Below are 15,824 nucleotides of genomic sequence, written 5' to 3' on the forward strand. Positions count from 1 at the left end.
CGCCCCGGGCCCGGCCGGCCGAGCCTCGGCTCACCGCCCCCCGCCCCTCCCCTCTGTGTCTCCTCGCAGCCTCTTCATCCTCTCCAACGAGACCGTCAACATCTGGAGCCACCTGCTCGGCTTCGTCCTCTTCTTCACGCTGGGCATCTACGACCTGACGGCCGTCCTGCCGGCGGCTGGCGCCTCCCGAGAGGACTTCGTCATCTGCTCCGTCTGCCTCTTCTGCTTCCAGGTAGGGGCCGGGTACCCGCCGAGGCTGGGGAGCTTGCTCAGGGGAGCACCTTCGCGGAGAAGGAGGGCGTTAAAGCCCGCTGACGGTGCTTGCAGACCCATTGTGCGAGTAGGAGTGCGGAGCAAGACGGGCTCGGGTCAGAGCTGGGAAAGCACGTTTGAAATTGCATTGCTTTTAAAGGTAACTGACAGGCTCGGTGGTTGAGTCGGTTTTGACCTGTTTAACGTATGGGATAAACCAGGGAGGACTGAGCACAGAGTCTGTGGAAAAACAACTGAATTGTCCAAGGCCGTATTTCACAGTTTCAGCTGGGCGTTGGGGTTCAGCAGTGCCTGATGTGGCTCCCGGACAGCATCAGTTGCTGCTGGAAAGGGTCACCCACCAGACCGTGAGAATCAGCCATGGCCTGCTGCCGGTCGGGAACGGCGGTAGGGCTTGTATTCTGGCTTTTTACCTTCTGCATCCGACGAAATCCATTCTCAACGGCAGACTTCCAGTGTGTCATCATTTGACCGCTGAAGATCCTGTAAAATATGCTGTCACTAACAAAGTGTGAAGAGCCAAAGAGCGCTGTGTATATTCCCTGAAGAGTACGTGATGCCTTTGCGTAGCTAGAAGCAGGGAAAACTCCTTTGCTGGCTTGGAAAGCACGGTTGTTGTGCTCTTCCCTACTCCTGTTGAGGGTTGCAGAGAAACACAAAAGACAGTTCTTGGGAAAAAAATTTGACTCCTGTGTATAGGAGTGTGATTTCTTGTGTGTTCCCTCACTAAAGTAACTTGGGTGCTGGGCAGTAAGGGCGGATTTGGCTTTGGTTTCTGCTTGTGGTAGTTTGGCCAAGCTGAATTCGTTGTCCCACTGTACGCGTGCAGATGTGGCCCTGCTCCCTTGTGTACTGGCTTTTCGCTTGGCCTCAACCGTCTAGGCCGCAACAGCCCAATTTCCTTAGTTGTGCAACTTGGGGTTATCGAGTCTTCCAAGTTTTCTGTTCCTTCTTCAATCTGCCAGAGAAGCTTACGTTAGTTTCTGTTGATTACACCAAGTTGCACTGCAAAACGTGTAGTGGGTCAGTCACATGCTCTACGCTTCAGAGTTTAAGCTTGGTATACTCCCTGTTAATTTTTAAGAGATTAATGCATCCTTGTTTCAACCTTTGTATAGGTCTGTATGCTTTGCTCGGTAGGATATCATCTTTTCTGTTGTCACCGCTCAGAGAAGACCAGCCGACGATGGATGGCATTAGATTACGCGGGAATTTCCATTGGCATCCTGGGCTGCTACGTGTCAGGCGTGTTTTATGCATTTTATTGTAATAACGTAAGTTTGAAGCACTTGTTCATGTAAGGTTTAGTTCCTGCGGTCTCATTGTTGCAGTTTGCACGCCGTAGGAAGGGGGCTCATTGCAGGGTGTCCAAATAGAACGTTAGCCAGGAGACAGAGATGGAAACTGAAACGAGTTCCTTCTGACACCAGCAGAACTTTGCTTACTGAAGCTATAGGCAAATTGAGGTTTTCTTTTCAAGCGGTCAATCACACAAGCCTCAAGAAACTATTGAAATTTATATGAAGGCCGGGTAAACTTTACAGGTCCTGCCTTTGTCAAATGAGGGAGGCTGCTTATGGGATGTGTCCCCGTCACAGGTAATTCAAACATCATTTCCCACTAGGTAGCTTAGACGAGGCAGAAACAAGCTTATTTTCTCTTCATCTAGTAGAGGACAAGTAAAAGTAGTTCCCTTCGAGGCCTAGATGACATCCCTGTCTGCAGTGGATCCAGTGGTCGGGTAGTTGAGCACGTGTGCTTAGGCAGAGGTATATTTAAAATGTTTTGGTGAAGGCACTGCTTGGGATAAATGATGTTCTGCCAGGTGTACCTGAGCCATAGAGTCCCTTCCCCTCACTGTCAGTTGATAAATACGAGTCCATTCACTCACTCAAACCCCATCATTTGTGCTCGCAGCAGTAGCAGGAGAATTGATACATCATTACAGTTAGGAATGGAAGCTTTCTACCCAGAGTTTACTTTTCCACATGATGAGAACACCCACAAACTTGCTTTTGTTTCTTTTTTTCTCAGTACTGGCGTCAGGTATATTTAATCACTGTGCTGGCAATGATCTTGGCAGTATTTTTTGCTCAGATTCATCCCAGTTACCTCACACAACAGTGGCATAGACTGCGCTCCATCATCTTTTGCTCAGTGTCTGGATATGGAATTATTCCCACCATCCACTGGGTTTGGCTCAACGGCGGCATCGGTGCATCTATTGTACAGGTAAAAGAAAAAAAGAAGGAACTAAGATTCCCTTTTGCTTTTTAATTGCCATCTTCCTTCAGACCTCTTACACTTCGGGACACGAGGGGGAAGCAGCAGTAATTAAAATATCTTGAAGCACAGAATTCTTGCAGACGATACGATCCAAATGCAAACACTTAGAAATTTACTGAGAAGCAGTAAAGAGGTTGAGTAGATTAAATCTGCTTTACTGATTTAAAACTGCACCATGAGAAGGAAAACTGGACACCAGTGTGACTGAGCGTACCTGCCTGAGGGACAGAGCAGCCTGTGTAGGTGGACCGCACCCTCATTCACCCCAGGGCGAGGGATAGGAGCGCAGAGCTGAGTCGGCTGCGGAGTGGGAAGCAGTCTGTCAGGCTGCACGAGTGCTCTGGGCTGTCCGCCTCCACGGCCTGGGAGGAGAGAGGGGAACCAGAAGACGCTGATGGGATGATTATTTGCTTCCTCTTCTGTTCCCTGGGTTGGCAACAAAAATCAGTATTTGCCTGCTCAGCCCTCTGTCTCTTACGCAGTCCTCATTTAACGTCACTGTGAAGTTACCGAACTGTTTTCCTGTTCTTGTTTTACCACTTAGAATTATGCTCTGAAAAACAAGCAGCACAGTACAGCTAAAGACAGTAGAGTATGCCCCGAAGTGAAAACCCCAGAAATCATTGCAATTACCCAGGGACCTAATTGTGCTGAAGAAAACGTTTCCTTTTCATAGTAAGCAATAACTGTGCACATTCTTAGACTGGCCCTGCTGGGGGACTGTCACCCGGGGTGATGGTTTAGCCCAGTCCAGAGCTGCTGTTGAATGTGGAAGAGCAACCTTTATGAATATATGTAGTCTTTAGACAGGGCACTTAACACTGGCCTTCTCAAAATCAGATAAACAGTAGTTGTCCCCCCACGCCTTCCCCCATTTAGCTTCTCTTGGTGTAGCAGAATGGTAGGTATGGTACACATTTTGTTTCCGTACTTCAGAAAAATGCTCCACTTCTGGTAACAAAACTTTCTGTTAAGGAAAACAAAAAGCAACTTGTGAATGAGTTGCTTGACTGTTTGCCATCCAGTATGTAGTACTCCTGTGGCTTTGGGTTCTGGTGACTGCAATCCCAACCGGTAAGTGAGATTTTGCACTGAAGTCATCATTCTCACTTATCCTGGCCACTCTGCGTAAGATCAGCGTATTGGAAGACGTCCTTTTACCGACAAATGTCATGTCTGCTGCAGGCTGCAGAGGAACACTTAAGTAGCTTGTGTATTGAAGCAGAGAGGTCGTGATAGAACAAGTTTCTTCCCATTCAGATTTTCCCAAACTTTGGCATTTACTTCCCTGTTGGATTTTGTCCATAGATAACATAGGCAGTGAGATAAGATTCAGTTTTGTCATGCCTTTTTCTTTTTTATCTTTAGGGACTTTTTTTTTTTTCTACTTTTACCTTCTAACAGAATAGGAGAGCTTCCTTTTCTTTTGCAGGAGTTTGCTCCACGTGTAGTTGTCATGTACTTCATCGCTGCTGTAGCTTTTCTCTTCTATATTTCCAAAGTTCCAGAAAGATACTTCCCAGGTAGGAAATTCTCTTCCGGGTGTTTTTTCTGCAGTTAAGCTTCCTGCAGTGTCACAGTCCTTGCTGTGAGTCCTGAACTTCCTGTGAGAGAACAGATTGACCATATTCTGCATGAAGTATTCTCATATGGAGTAAAAAGTTGCATGTATTTCCATCAAAAGAAGGCAGACAACTTCCGATGAAGTTCGTTAAAGAACTTTCACCGCCAACCAGCAAGCGGCGTGTATAGTTGAGCTTTGGAGGAGACTGATTGCTAATTGCATTGCATGAGTTATTGCTGCATTTAACAACTTAACCACTTGCCCTTTTTCTTCCGCACAGGACAGTTGAACTACCTCGGCTCCAGTCACCAAGTATGGCATATCCTTGCAGTGGTGATGCTGTACTGGTGGCATCAATCCACAGTGTACATCATGCAATATCGACACAGCAAGCCCTGTCCTGAGTATAGCGCAGACTTGTGAGTGAAGGTATAGCGGTTTTCATACTCCTGGGAATAGGATATTCTAACAAGTATAGCGTTAAATAAACCTGGTTTTAACTTACGATAAGTTTCAGTCAACCTCCCTAATTAGCTTCCCCAAAGAAAATGCTGATCCGTGTAATACTTGCTTGTAAATAAAAAAGTAGTGATCTTGATGCCAGGCGCTCTGCTCGTCTATACTACTGGATTGCGTGAGGCTCCACGAGACCGCAATCCCCTTGAGCAGAGATTTAGAACAGGCTGGACAGAGGTCTGCCAGATCCCTTTCAGCTCTGTTTCACAATTTTAATAGCCTCAAGCAGTCATCAGTATTTGTTCCTAAGCAGCCTTTTCCTCAGGCTTTTGTCAGGTTTTCAGCCTACTAAGCGCTGATCTGGATTTTTTGGAAATCAGGTAAGAGTTGATAACTTCATGTGCGTAGTAAGTGACTAAACTTGTTTCCCCCCTGTATTTCAGAGGCACTGCGATGAAATGTCTGACTTTGAGGGTTTGGACCTTACCTAATGAGCTGAGCTATGAAATTAAGCACTGAGGCAGTTCCTTTTCTGACTTTTGGACTGTCACCCGCTTGCTGGGACACTCTGTTATTAGGCGTTTTGAAAAAACCAACAGCATTGCCCAGGATCTGACATTCGTTTCCTGTTCTGCAATCAAAACAGGTCTTCCTGCAGTGGGACAAGGGCAAGGTGGGCTGTAACACTCAGCATTCAGATCACAGCACTATTTTTTTTGCTTGGTAAACATGAACAACAGAAGTAATTACCCTTGCTGAGGTAACAGGCCCACATACAAGGTTTATCAGGTTTTGTTCAAGTGCATAATTAAGAAACAGCTCCTGACAGCGTGCTTGTAAAACCGTGCTAACTGTGGGACCTGGTCTTGGATCTAAATCACAGTGGTACGGTGTGTTGCATCCTTCAGAGTCTTTGCCTGAATGACGTGCTTACACTTCAGCATCGGTTCGGTAACGTATGAAACGGAATTCAGTGGACTCTTGTACTTTTCTGGACAAGCTCTTCGTTTTTCTGGAAGATAAGATCACATGTCATCCACCGTAGCTATACCTGCATTTCAGATCTTAAAAATTGCCTCCCTCAATATGGGTAGTGCCATTACTTCAAGAAATTTCTCTTGATCCCCTGGATAATTTGGAATTAGTATTCTAAAATATTTCAGGAGTAGCAGTAAGCCTGTGCGTTCATGTCTGTTACTATCTTGCAATTAGTAGACTTGCTAAGAATTTTAAGTTAATTTGTTTAACAGGATGAAATAACACACCCCGAGTAGTGAACCTGCTGTGGCTTCAAATCACTGAACTTTGGCCTTTTACTGTCTGATTTATTATACTGTACTTGCGGACTTTGTTACTGAAAATTACTTATCTCCATAAGTGAAAAGGTTGCCTTGGGTTTTAGAATCTGTCATGAAACCATCTCTTACAAACTCAACACTGGGGAGACATGAAATAGACAGGTTATGAGGCAGCTGTAGCTCAGCATGATGAAGCTCAATGGGTGCCAGTTTTTCAAACAGGATTGGAATTATTTGGATTGTGGGGTTAGAGTCAACATTTTTCAGTGGTTTCTGTATAGCAGCTGTGCTTGTGTTTACAGTTCAGTTGAGCAGTGGTAGCAAATGCTGCTGTTTCGCACGATCAAGTGTTAGTCAGCATTAGCCATTTGGAAATTACTCTGCTTGCTTTGAGATGTTGTTACGACTTAATCCCAAGCGGTTAAAGTTTGGAACTGGAGCTGTTGAAGGACGTGATGGCATGGGCATGGCTAGCATTAGCAAGCGGGAGACACCCTAACTGTTTCTGCTTTGACTATAGGTAGAAGTCTTCTGTTCTGGGATTATAAACTGTCCTAGCTGACCTCTCTACAACTGCCCTTGTTACCTGCAGCGTGGCCTTCAAAAGGGTCCCAGCATCTTCCCTCTTATTTTGCGATTGTCTGACAACAGCGAGCTTAATACACGGTGATAGGGGCCTTGCCGGATTTCAAACCAGTTGTCTTACACCTGAGGCTACGGAGGAGGCGGCACTGCCTAGCAGTGGGCAAGGAAAGCCTTAGGCAACCGTGCTAAAAGCTGCATAATAGACTAGAAGCCCTTACTGAACTGTCAGCCTCATCAATGCTACGCTATTGCCTCTTTCCTCTCGGGAGGGTTTTCCCTTGATGGGATTTAGCTTACTCAGACAGGGGGAGAGGCTGGCTTGTTGCGGTACCCTCCTCACAGGCAGCAGGCTGCTGTCAGGTCCCCCCAATGCTGCCTCCTCCCGGGGCTAAACACGCCCAGCTCCCTCAGCCTTTCTCGTCAGGGGTGTGCCAAGGAGATGCAGAATAGCGACGGAAACATATTGTCAGGCATCTGAATGCTCATCGGGGATGGAGAAGGCAGGATACTAACTACGGGTATGCTGGAGAGTAATGCCAACTGTTAAGTTCAGTGGGTGGTTTTGGGGTTTGTTTTTTTTTTTCAACTCCAGAAACAAGTAGTGGGAAGAACTGACTTTGCATTTGAGATTCAACTCCCAGACCTTTGAGCCTTTCAGTGTAAACACTGATTTTTTAATTTTTTTTTTAAACTTGACAGCCAAGCAAGTTTCAAGTGCACTAATTACTACTACTGAAGCCTGACAAGGAACCTGCAAGTATAAAAGCTTGTGTCCAGTATTATGTGAACAATAGTATTTGAAGAACCTGTGTTTGTGTATTGAAAGCATACTGACTTTATAGTTTGCTAATGTATTTTTTATGTAAACTCTAACTACAGTAGCAGTTTTCACTGGATAAGGAAACTGACTGCAAAGCTGTTCATTTTTATTACCCTGACAAAAATTTATCAAGCTGCATGATGGTCTTTTATGTACATACTGAACCTTTAAATAAAATTCAGTTCATTGGATGTTTACTTGGAGTAACACCATTCTTGCATCTCACATAGTGAAGTGACAGATGTGAATTGCTTAACCACACAACTTCTGTCACCTCCCCCGGGTTTTAAATGTACAGGGAGACTGTCTCGTTCATTATCAAGGCTCAGCGCGGACGGGCAGGGCAGGGGTTCAGCCTGCAGTATTCCAGTATTGTGTGTAGTATATTCTACGAGCAGTACGTAGTGTTCTACATGCGTTTTTGGAGGAGCATCTCTAGATGAATCTGCTGATGAACTCAGCTTTGCAACCTACCACGTTTAGATCTAGATAGTTTCCAAGCAGGGCCTTGTTCGTAGCTTAAGAGCTCCGGCCATTGCTGTTGCTGTGTCCCAATCAAAGTAAGGAAAGGTTCATCCTGACTCTGCTTCAACTGAAACAACAGTCCTCTTGCCCACCTCAACTTTGTAAACGTGCTTTTGCCCGAACAGAAGTAGTTCAACTGCATGCAAACAGCAGTGGTAAGAAATCAAGTGCTAGTAGTTACACTGCAAAAACAAACCCAAAAACCCTAGTCAGAACATTTTTTTTAACTGTTTTTGTAACCGCAGGGGCTGAAAACAAACCAACCCTCTATCAGAGATGGCACAGGCAGGAAAGCTCTGACCATACGCATACAGCCTGCAGCAGGCAGCTGCACCAGCCAGCAAGGATGACTTTGCGCTCTCCATTACCAGCAGCAGTTCTCATCCCGTCCTGCAGCACACAGCCAGCGCTCGCAGAACATTTATTACCAGTAACCCTCAGAACTGCCCCAAGTCCTCTGCCTCTCACCTTCCGCCAAGCCTTTAAACCACAGGCAGCGTGCAGATTGAAAAGATCTCATTATCCATTAAAAACTGACTCTTTACATCAACGATTTAACAGCCACGGTTTTTCATTTTCGCTTAAGCTGAGGCCTCCAGTTAAGCTGTATTTCCTCGTGGATTTTCTTGTAACTAATTAGACTGAAACGGGCAATAGACAGAAGAAACAACAGCCAGGACATGAGCTACGATTTAGTAAGCGAGTGCTGCTCTATCTTTTCTTGACCATTTTCATGCTTACTTCAGCTTATCTAAGAGTAAAATCAGTACAAGCAGCATCCAAAAAAACTGCTCTGGTAAACAACTGGTAGAAGGGGGTCAAATCACATTAAAATTATCTCTAGAAGATTAGGTGCAGAACTAAGTCCGCGCAGATAGCATTGTGAACTGTACTTAACATTTTGGCTACTGAAAAGGGATCAAGCTTTGGTTACCGCCTAGGAATCAGAATGCGTCCTTTCAGAACTGTTCTGCAGGAAGTGTTTAGACAGTAATGATGAACCTAAGGATTTAAAAATACTACATGATCAACAGGTTTTTAAGAAGTTGGACCAAGAAAGACGATTGGGCAGCAAAGACAAGTAGTTTAAACATCTTTAAGAGAGTGACAGGAGCCTACAGCCACAAAAAGCAAATCAGCAGAAGCAGCACTGCTTATGGCGAGTAAACTAAAGCCTAAATGTGAATACTTAATAATGCAATGTTTAAGGAGATTTGCAAAGTCACTGTTATCACATTTGTTTATTTAACAACTGCAAGTATTTTATGACATACATCAGTTCACAAAAAAGTTAAAGTTCTCTGTTTAGTGGTACACAAAAAAGCTTTAGAAACTTGAAGTCTAACAAGAAATGGAAGTGTAGTTCAGGAAAGTGCACTTAAAAGCTGAATGCCAGCAATTTTAAAATAGTTTTTATGCTCTTTAATAGTAGGTGATGCCTTAGTCACGAATTTAGCTATACACACAATTTCCTTGATTTTCCTTTCGAAATAAGCACTACAGAGAAGTAACACAGCAGCCACTCTTTGCACTTTTTTTTTTTCTTTTCCAGCTTTCACTCATATTCACTCCCTCAAGTCACGTGAAAGCGATTGTGGCTGCTGTGTTACTAAAAACACAGCAACTCCAAGAGAGACATGATGTGTGCGAGCATGTGTATATTTTATATATACTTTTCATATATAAAAATACACGATATAGTATAAAAAAACTCCAGATAAACTCTTATTCTCACAGTAGCAAATATATCAACTTATTTTCACAGTACTTGGTTTTACTAACTGGGACACCCAGAATGATTAAAAGTTACTTCCTCCAAAGCTGGTATTCACGGGTCCCACATTACGCAGGTCAGCCAAAGCAATCGCGCACATCTCAAGGCTGTTTGAGAATCTGCAGAGAAACACAACTATCTTACTTCTCTTTCCATGACCGCAACCATTAAGGGCTTCTTAGTACCTTTTGACAGAATCTCTCTCTCAAGCAGCTGATTCTAAAAGGCCTGTGGTTCAGTCATTCAACATGCTGAAAGAAAAGCTGTAAAAATCAATCGGTATTGTCTGCTGGAAGGGAAGTGTGAGTTCCTTACCACGCCATTATTTTCTTCACAGACAGCATGGTACACGTCTAGTGCAGCAACGTCTTTCCCGTATTTCAGGTAAGGTCATGATACACTCCATGACAGGCACACACATGAGCACGCACACACACCAAATAAAGGCAAAAGGATAATCACGTTCCTCGACAGTACCACATTTTGTCTCTGTTGAATAGTGGATCTTAGCTGAAATTAAACCCCAACTTGGGTTTAGTTGTGTATAAACAATACATACCACGCAAAGTCAGCTTAGCGAGGCATGCTAATCTCTCTTCAGTCACAAGAAAGGATAAAATAATTTTAACTCTAGAAACAAAAGAGTTACATTTATGCAAAAACCTGTTTTGTAACTAGTATACAAAGAACAAGGTTTATTAAGGCCATTAGAAAGCAAATATCATCGGCCATAACTCATATGCAGCCAGAGGCATTGTGCTAGTTTTGGAGTAACTTGGGTGTACAAGTTGCTTTTATCTCATCTCTTAGTTTCTGTGTACAATCTCACTTCAGCTTTCCTGTACTGTAATATAACCACTTATGGACCCTCTGCCAAAAACCAAACCAACCCACCACACAAGGAAAACCCGTAGCGCTCCTCAGCCTTAAATCTCAGGGTTAACAGACAAAAGCCAAACATGCTTCCTGCTATTCTTAATGTACCCGAATATTTAGGCCCACACTAAGTCTGCCGATGCACGGCCTTTTCCCTGTGTGTCCAACAGCAAACCGCCTCTCCTTTCAGGCAGGGGAGCAAAGCTCCAGTCCCATGCGCGATGTTAACCCTTTTTTCTGGCACCAAACGGCCGAGCAAGCCCTGAAGTTGCTTTTCCACCAGGGAAAGCAGCAGCCGCGTGGCTTTGGCGAGGACTAGCCGCGTTTAAGAGCGTGGGTCAGTCGCCTGTTGTTTTACTCTCATTTTGTTTCCACCCACCTGCCCCATTTGTCATAGCATTCTGTGCCAACAGCTCTTCAGGCAGGTAAGTTAACAGTTCAGAAGCAAACTGTAGGAAGGCAGATCATAAGCACGTGCAGAGGGGAAAAAAGAAACCCAACAGTTAACCTGAGTATCAGAAAATGCTACAAAACTTGGCGTGCGCTTCTTACAGCCTTTGGCACAAAAACCCCAGGTGAGAACAGTAGTAATAAAGCCTAAGAAACTCCTGTGCAAATAGAGTTGAAACATTTCTACTCATAACCTCCTAAGAGCTTAATTTCTAAGCCTGAAAAGGCATACTTAACCAAGCACAGCTGTAATATTTCACTTTCACCCTGTGAGAAAAAAGAAAACGAGGAAGATAAAGGTAATGAAGGTATACAGATACGTATAAGCTACTTTCAAATTCCAGGACTAAAGGAAGCCATCTCACATATATCCAAGGGAGCATTTTATCAAACCAACCCCCAAAGGAGTCACGTGACTTGTATTTAACAAGTTGTTTTCAACAAATATTGTAAGGGATCCACCCCCCACCCTCACAGATCTCAGGACAGCTGTATAACCTGCAGGAAACTTTGAACAAAAATGCAGAAGCCTAAATATTTCACTTTACCTCCCGTGAAAGGGGGGGACACACAACCACGAATGCTTATGTTCTCCATGTATAAACATCCGATTATCTACTCATCCGCATTCAGTAGAACAGGATATAAAGTCGAGACAAGCAGAGGAACTACCTCCTTCCGCTTCCTCTTTAGGACCGCCACAGAGAAAAGGCAGATAAATTGGACCGTCCCGAGTCGTACTCGCTCTGCAGACGGCGTACGTGGCTTGGCACAAGTTGCAAGGCAGCAGAGAAGCCGTCCCGCCTACACACAGCACATACTTCTACAACACGGTAACGAAATCTTGTCCTCGATGAGTCTGGTCACATCACTTTCCCATCACCTACTGGCACCACTTGCTCCCAAGCTTTTAGCCACGTCTCGTGCACCTAATGTCTCAGAGGTACTGCGCAGCAGGACAGGAGTCCTGCCTGTAAGGCTTCGTGGTGTGAAGTGCAGTTTACTGGTACAGTAGGCATCAGCTTCTGCAAGCTATCTGCTGCTTACTGCTTCCGTTCTGAAACAAATCCAGGTTCAGAGAAGTTTCTTCAAAGCTCAGTGCATTTAGGAAAACTTTCTTATAAAATACACTTAAGTACAATAATAGATTCATGACAACTTAAAAGAACATTAGGTTACACTCATTTCATAAAATTATTATTGTTTTAAAAAACAACAGGTTTGAAACAATACACGTCTTCTTTGCAATAAAAATCCGAGAGGAAAAGAAAAGGTATTTTCAGACACAAATCCCAATTTGTAATCAAATAAATCTGATGGTTGCATCTCTCAGTCAGCTGTACAAGCCATCTGAAATACTCCGTATGCGCCAGACGATTTCCTCACGTAAACCAGCCTCTCTTCCCAGCGTACTGAGTAGTCTTCAAAGTGCTGCAAACACTGGCTGCATCCCTGCTGGTTTACTCCCCTACATTCAGGCTTTTTGTCTCGCAAACCATTATATTCTCTGTATCTTTAGTTTTAACTCTAAACTTCCAGTTTGCTATTTTACATTAATGGCACTTACTGTTACAAAAAAAAAAATTTTGAACCTTTAGGCACACAAAACACCCATCTGCCTTTCCCCTCTGCAGCTGCATAGATGTCTACCAGGTCCCAAGCCATAGCCGTGCTCTGGAATTCTGGGCCACAGCCCCTCGAGGACTTGGCTTCTTTATTTTTATGATTAATAAAGGTAGTTTTCACCTAGGAAGCAAAGACTCGACTATTTCCAGCAGATCAATCTGGATATTAGTACATTTTGGTTCTTAGGTCTACTGCAACTGAGACGCCAAGAACCACCACGGTTCCATTAGCCTACCTGTACGTATGGAAAACCTTTTTCATGTGATCTCTCTGCCCACCCCCCTCCCTCCATCTCAGCACATCACAGAGGACTGAAAAGGCAACGCAAAAGTGCAAAATGACAATACGTTCCAGGGCCCAAAGTCGGTGACAGACAACGATTCATCTCCGATTTCTCTTTTCATTCTGGGAGCCATCTGTCGTAACAAAATGATGCTCCTGGTTTATTTTTTCTATTTTTCTCCAAAAAAAAAAACCCAATAAAAAATTACCACCATTCTAAATTTCATCATGCAAGTTGTCCATGCCTTCTTGAACTTGAACAAACTGTACAACCCATGTCCCTGTCAATTCAACCAGATAAATTACTCCACTAGCTAAAACCTCTATTAAGTAACTCAGAGAGGTGGAGGGGGAGAACCCATTGGAAGCATTCACTGTTTGGAAGGAAACGGAGCTGCCCCGAAGGGATCTAACTCTAGCGGCTGTTGCTGCTGGCTCTGCGCACTCTGCACAACCAGTTCTGTGAAGGGTACTGCACCAAAGTCATCTGTTTTCAGCCCCTCACTGCCGTGAACGGCTCCATGCAAGGAGCTCTGCCGAGGTCTACCAGCCACTACTACTGTACCGTGATCCCCACGGTTGTCACCAAGCCCTTGATGCTGGGGATGCCGCATCAAGTCCGGTGGGTGGAAGGGTTTGGCTCCAAAAGGATCCAGCAGACTCTCGTCTGTCTGCAGAGGGTTGGTTCGATCTTTGCTGTCAGTCAACGCAACACTTATGTTCTCTTTGGAGTCCGAGATAGTCAGGAACTCGTTGCTGCTCTGCGAGTCCCTGCGGCCTGCTTTCTTGTGTCTGCGGGCCCTCTCAGGGGTGCGGTAGCTCGGTTTCAATGCTTTCTTCGTGGTGGTTGGGGTGCCGTGGTGGCGCTTTCCATTGTTCTTCGAGACCTCCTGTTTCATGCGCCTTTGGCGGGAAGAAAGTTTCTGCAGGTTACGCTGCTGCTTCATCTTCTGCTGCTGCTGACTCCCTGTGATCTCTTCAAAAGGAACCAGCCCAAACAGGTCCTCTTTACTCCCACCGGTCTTGGGGAGAAGGGAAGGCTGAAACGGGGTGCAGCCAAAAATATCGACACTCCGTGGAGAGGTGGGAGAGAGCAAAGGCTCAGTTCCCACCACCTGGCCATCTTGCTGAGACACCTTTTTGCTGAAGGGAGCTTTTGTGAAAACATCGAAGTCATCCTGCTCTTGGTTCAGGCCGGGAAAAGCTATCTGAGAAGAGACATCTTTGTCCATCTTCTCTCTTGCCTGAGGCTGCAGAGTAAAAAAGGGCACTGCCCCAAACACATCAAATTCTTGGCCAGGGTTGACCTTGATTACAGTACTTGGCACCTCAGGCAATGACGTATGCATTGAACTAGGTTCTTTGATTTCACCGCTGCCCACACCATCTCTGAACCTACTGCTTAGGAGCCCTTCCACAGATTTTTGCTTGGTACGATCAGAATCGGAGTCAGAACTTTGCTTCTCTTCCTCCTCTTCCTCCACCTCTTCCTCAGAGTCCATGAGGAGAGGTCGGTGGCCTAAATTCTCTGGTTCTGTATCATTGTCATCATTGAAGTCTCCATTCTCTCCTTGCAAGACTTCTTCATCCTCCTGTTCTTCTTCTTCCTCACTGCTCTTGGGAGAAGGAGGATCAGATTCAAAATCACTCTCTGACTCATCACCACCTTTTGTCACTTGTCCCTCTGCAGTTTTCCTCCCTGGCCGGGGATCTCTAAAAGCGTGGCTCAGTTTTCCAGCCTTGGTTGGGGTCCCTAAGTGATTTCCTCGACTGCCGGCTGAGTTATCCGCTTGTTTTCCAGGAGAACCTGCAGGTCCAAAGAAAAATGGAAAACAAAACTTAAAATACACTCTTAAAGTCAACACTTATTCCACACACGCCATAGCCACACATACCAAGAGGTGATACAAACATATATTCTGTACTTAGTAAGGGAAATGAGATAAAAACAGATCTAGTATTTCAAACAACATTCATAACATTGATCACTAGTCAGACCTTCTAGCTTTACTCCTTAGGCACAAGATGTCTAGAAATACAGTACTAGTATTTTTTAGGCATGGAGGAAGGACCAATGGACACAGGTGATCTCTAAAGCCAGCTTTGTAAAAACACTCATTACGCAGCTGCTCCTCTCCAGGGAAACAGGAGCCAGTGTGCTTGAAAGATATCAAGCTGTTTTTTTTTTTTTAAGCAGACTACCTATTTCTTGAAGTGCTTCTGCTTTGAAGGTCTGCTCTGACAAATTTATCACTCTAGTCATAACAACAGTCAGCACAAGCAAAAGAAAAGTATTTAGCAATTTCAGATAATTCACTTCAGATCTTGGGTACCGTTTTACAGCAACAACAGACCTCAGAGGGCTCTGCTCTGCTGGCCTACCAACAAGTCTGCTGTGCAGTTTCTGTACACCAGAAAGCAAATGCACCTTGTTGACAAACACATCCCTTAAGGCTGCCTTTTGAAGAGGTTCTCCAAGACTGACCCACTGTACAAAGATTTTTACCATGCCGTCAGATACGTGTAGCAATACTGACATATTCAACATAGTTTCAAAAGGGAAACAGGTGTGTGACACGCTGTTAGCGCCCAGTCTTTCCACTCCCAAGCTTTCATAGCACAAGACAATCCTACACATCATCTCCAGGACAATTAGGTTCCTCTAAGGTCTATGGAAATTAGGGACTGGGCGAAAGAGAAGTTGTTTGTTCATGTCCAAGCTGCAGGGAAGATTACATGATGTCACCATCTCTCTGTCCTGCCCTCGAGAGCACCAACTCCTTACAGGAGCTGAACAAGTGGGACTTGGAGCCTGCTAACAGCCGCAACAGAGATATGGGGCCTGGGGTTTTTTCCCTCACTAGTGTGTTTTGAGGCATACAAAGGGCAACGGACACAACAACAATCCCTATGGGGAGATCACAAGGTAATCGTTTAACATGAAGTCACTGTTTAACCCCAGCTGGCAACTAAGCCCCACACAGCCGCTCGCTCGCCCCCCCCCCTCCC

At 44.8% G+C, this 15,824-nt stretch overlaps 2 protein-coding genes across 2 annotated transcripts in view; one reads left to right on the top strand and one right to left on the bottom strand.

Annotated features, from left to right (window-relative positions):
* PAQR3 (progestin and adipoQ receptor family member 3) overlaps window positions 1-7,479 on the top strand; it is a 40,827-nt gene extending 33,348 nt beyond the window's left edge. Inside the window, exons 2-7 of the mRNA XM_009279329.2 lie at window positions 24-232; window positions 1,392-1,547; window positions 2,308-2,505; window positions 3,992-4,082; window positions 4,404-4,552; window positions 5,023-7,479. Coding sequence (XP_009277604.1) covers window positions 24-232; window positions 1,392-1,547; window positions 2,308-2,505; window positions 3,992-4,082; window positions 4,404-4,546 — 797 coding nt within the window. The 3' untranslated portion in view covers window positions 4,547-4,552; window positions 5,023-7,479. The remainder of the gene's footprint in view (window positions 1-23; window positions 233-1,391; window positions 1,548-2,307; window positions 2,506-3,991; window positions 4,083-4,403; window positions 4,553-5,022) is intronic.
* Window positions 7,480-12,250: 4,771 nt separating this feature from the next.
* The window catches only part of BMP2K (BMP2 inducible kinase), a 39,205-nt gene continuing 35,631 nt past the window's right edge, over window positions 12,251-15,824 (bottom strand). Inside the window, exon 15 of the mRNA XM_009279316.2 lies at window positions 12,251-14,622. Coding sequence (XP_009277591.1) covers window positions 13,187-14,622 — 1,436 coding nt within the window. The 3' untranslated portion in view covers window positions 12,251-13,186. The remainder of the gene's footprint in view (window positions 14,623-15,824) is intronic.

The sequence above is a fragment of the Aptenodytes forsteri genome, unplaced genomic scaffold (genome assembly GCF_000699145.1).
Source record: "Aptenodytes forsteri isolate BGI_AS27 unplaced genomic scaffold, ASM69914v1 Scaffold467, whole genome shotgun sequence".
NCBI lineage: Eukaryota > Metazoa > Chordata > Aves > Sphenisciformes > Spheniscidae > Aptenodytes > Aptenodytes forsteri.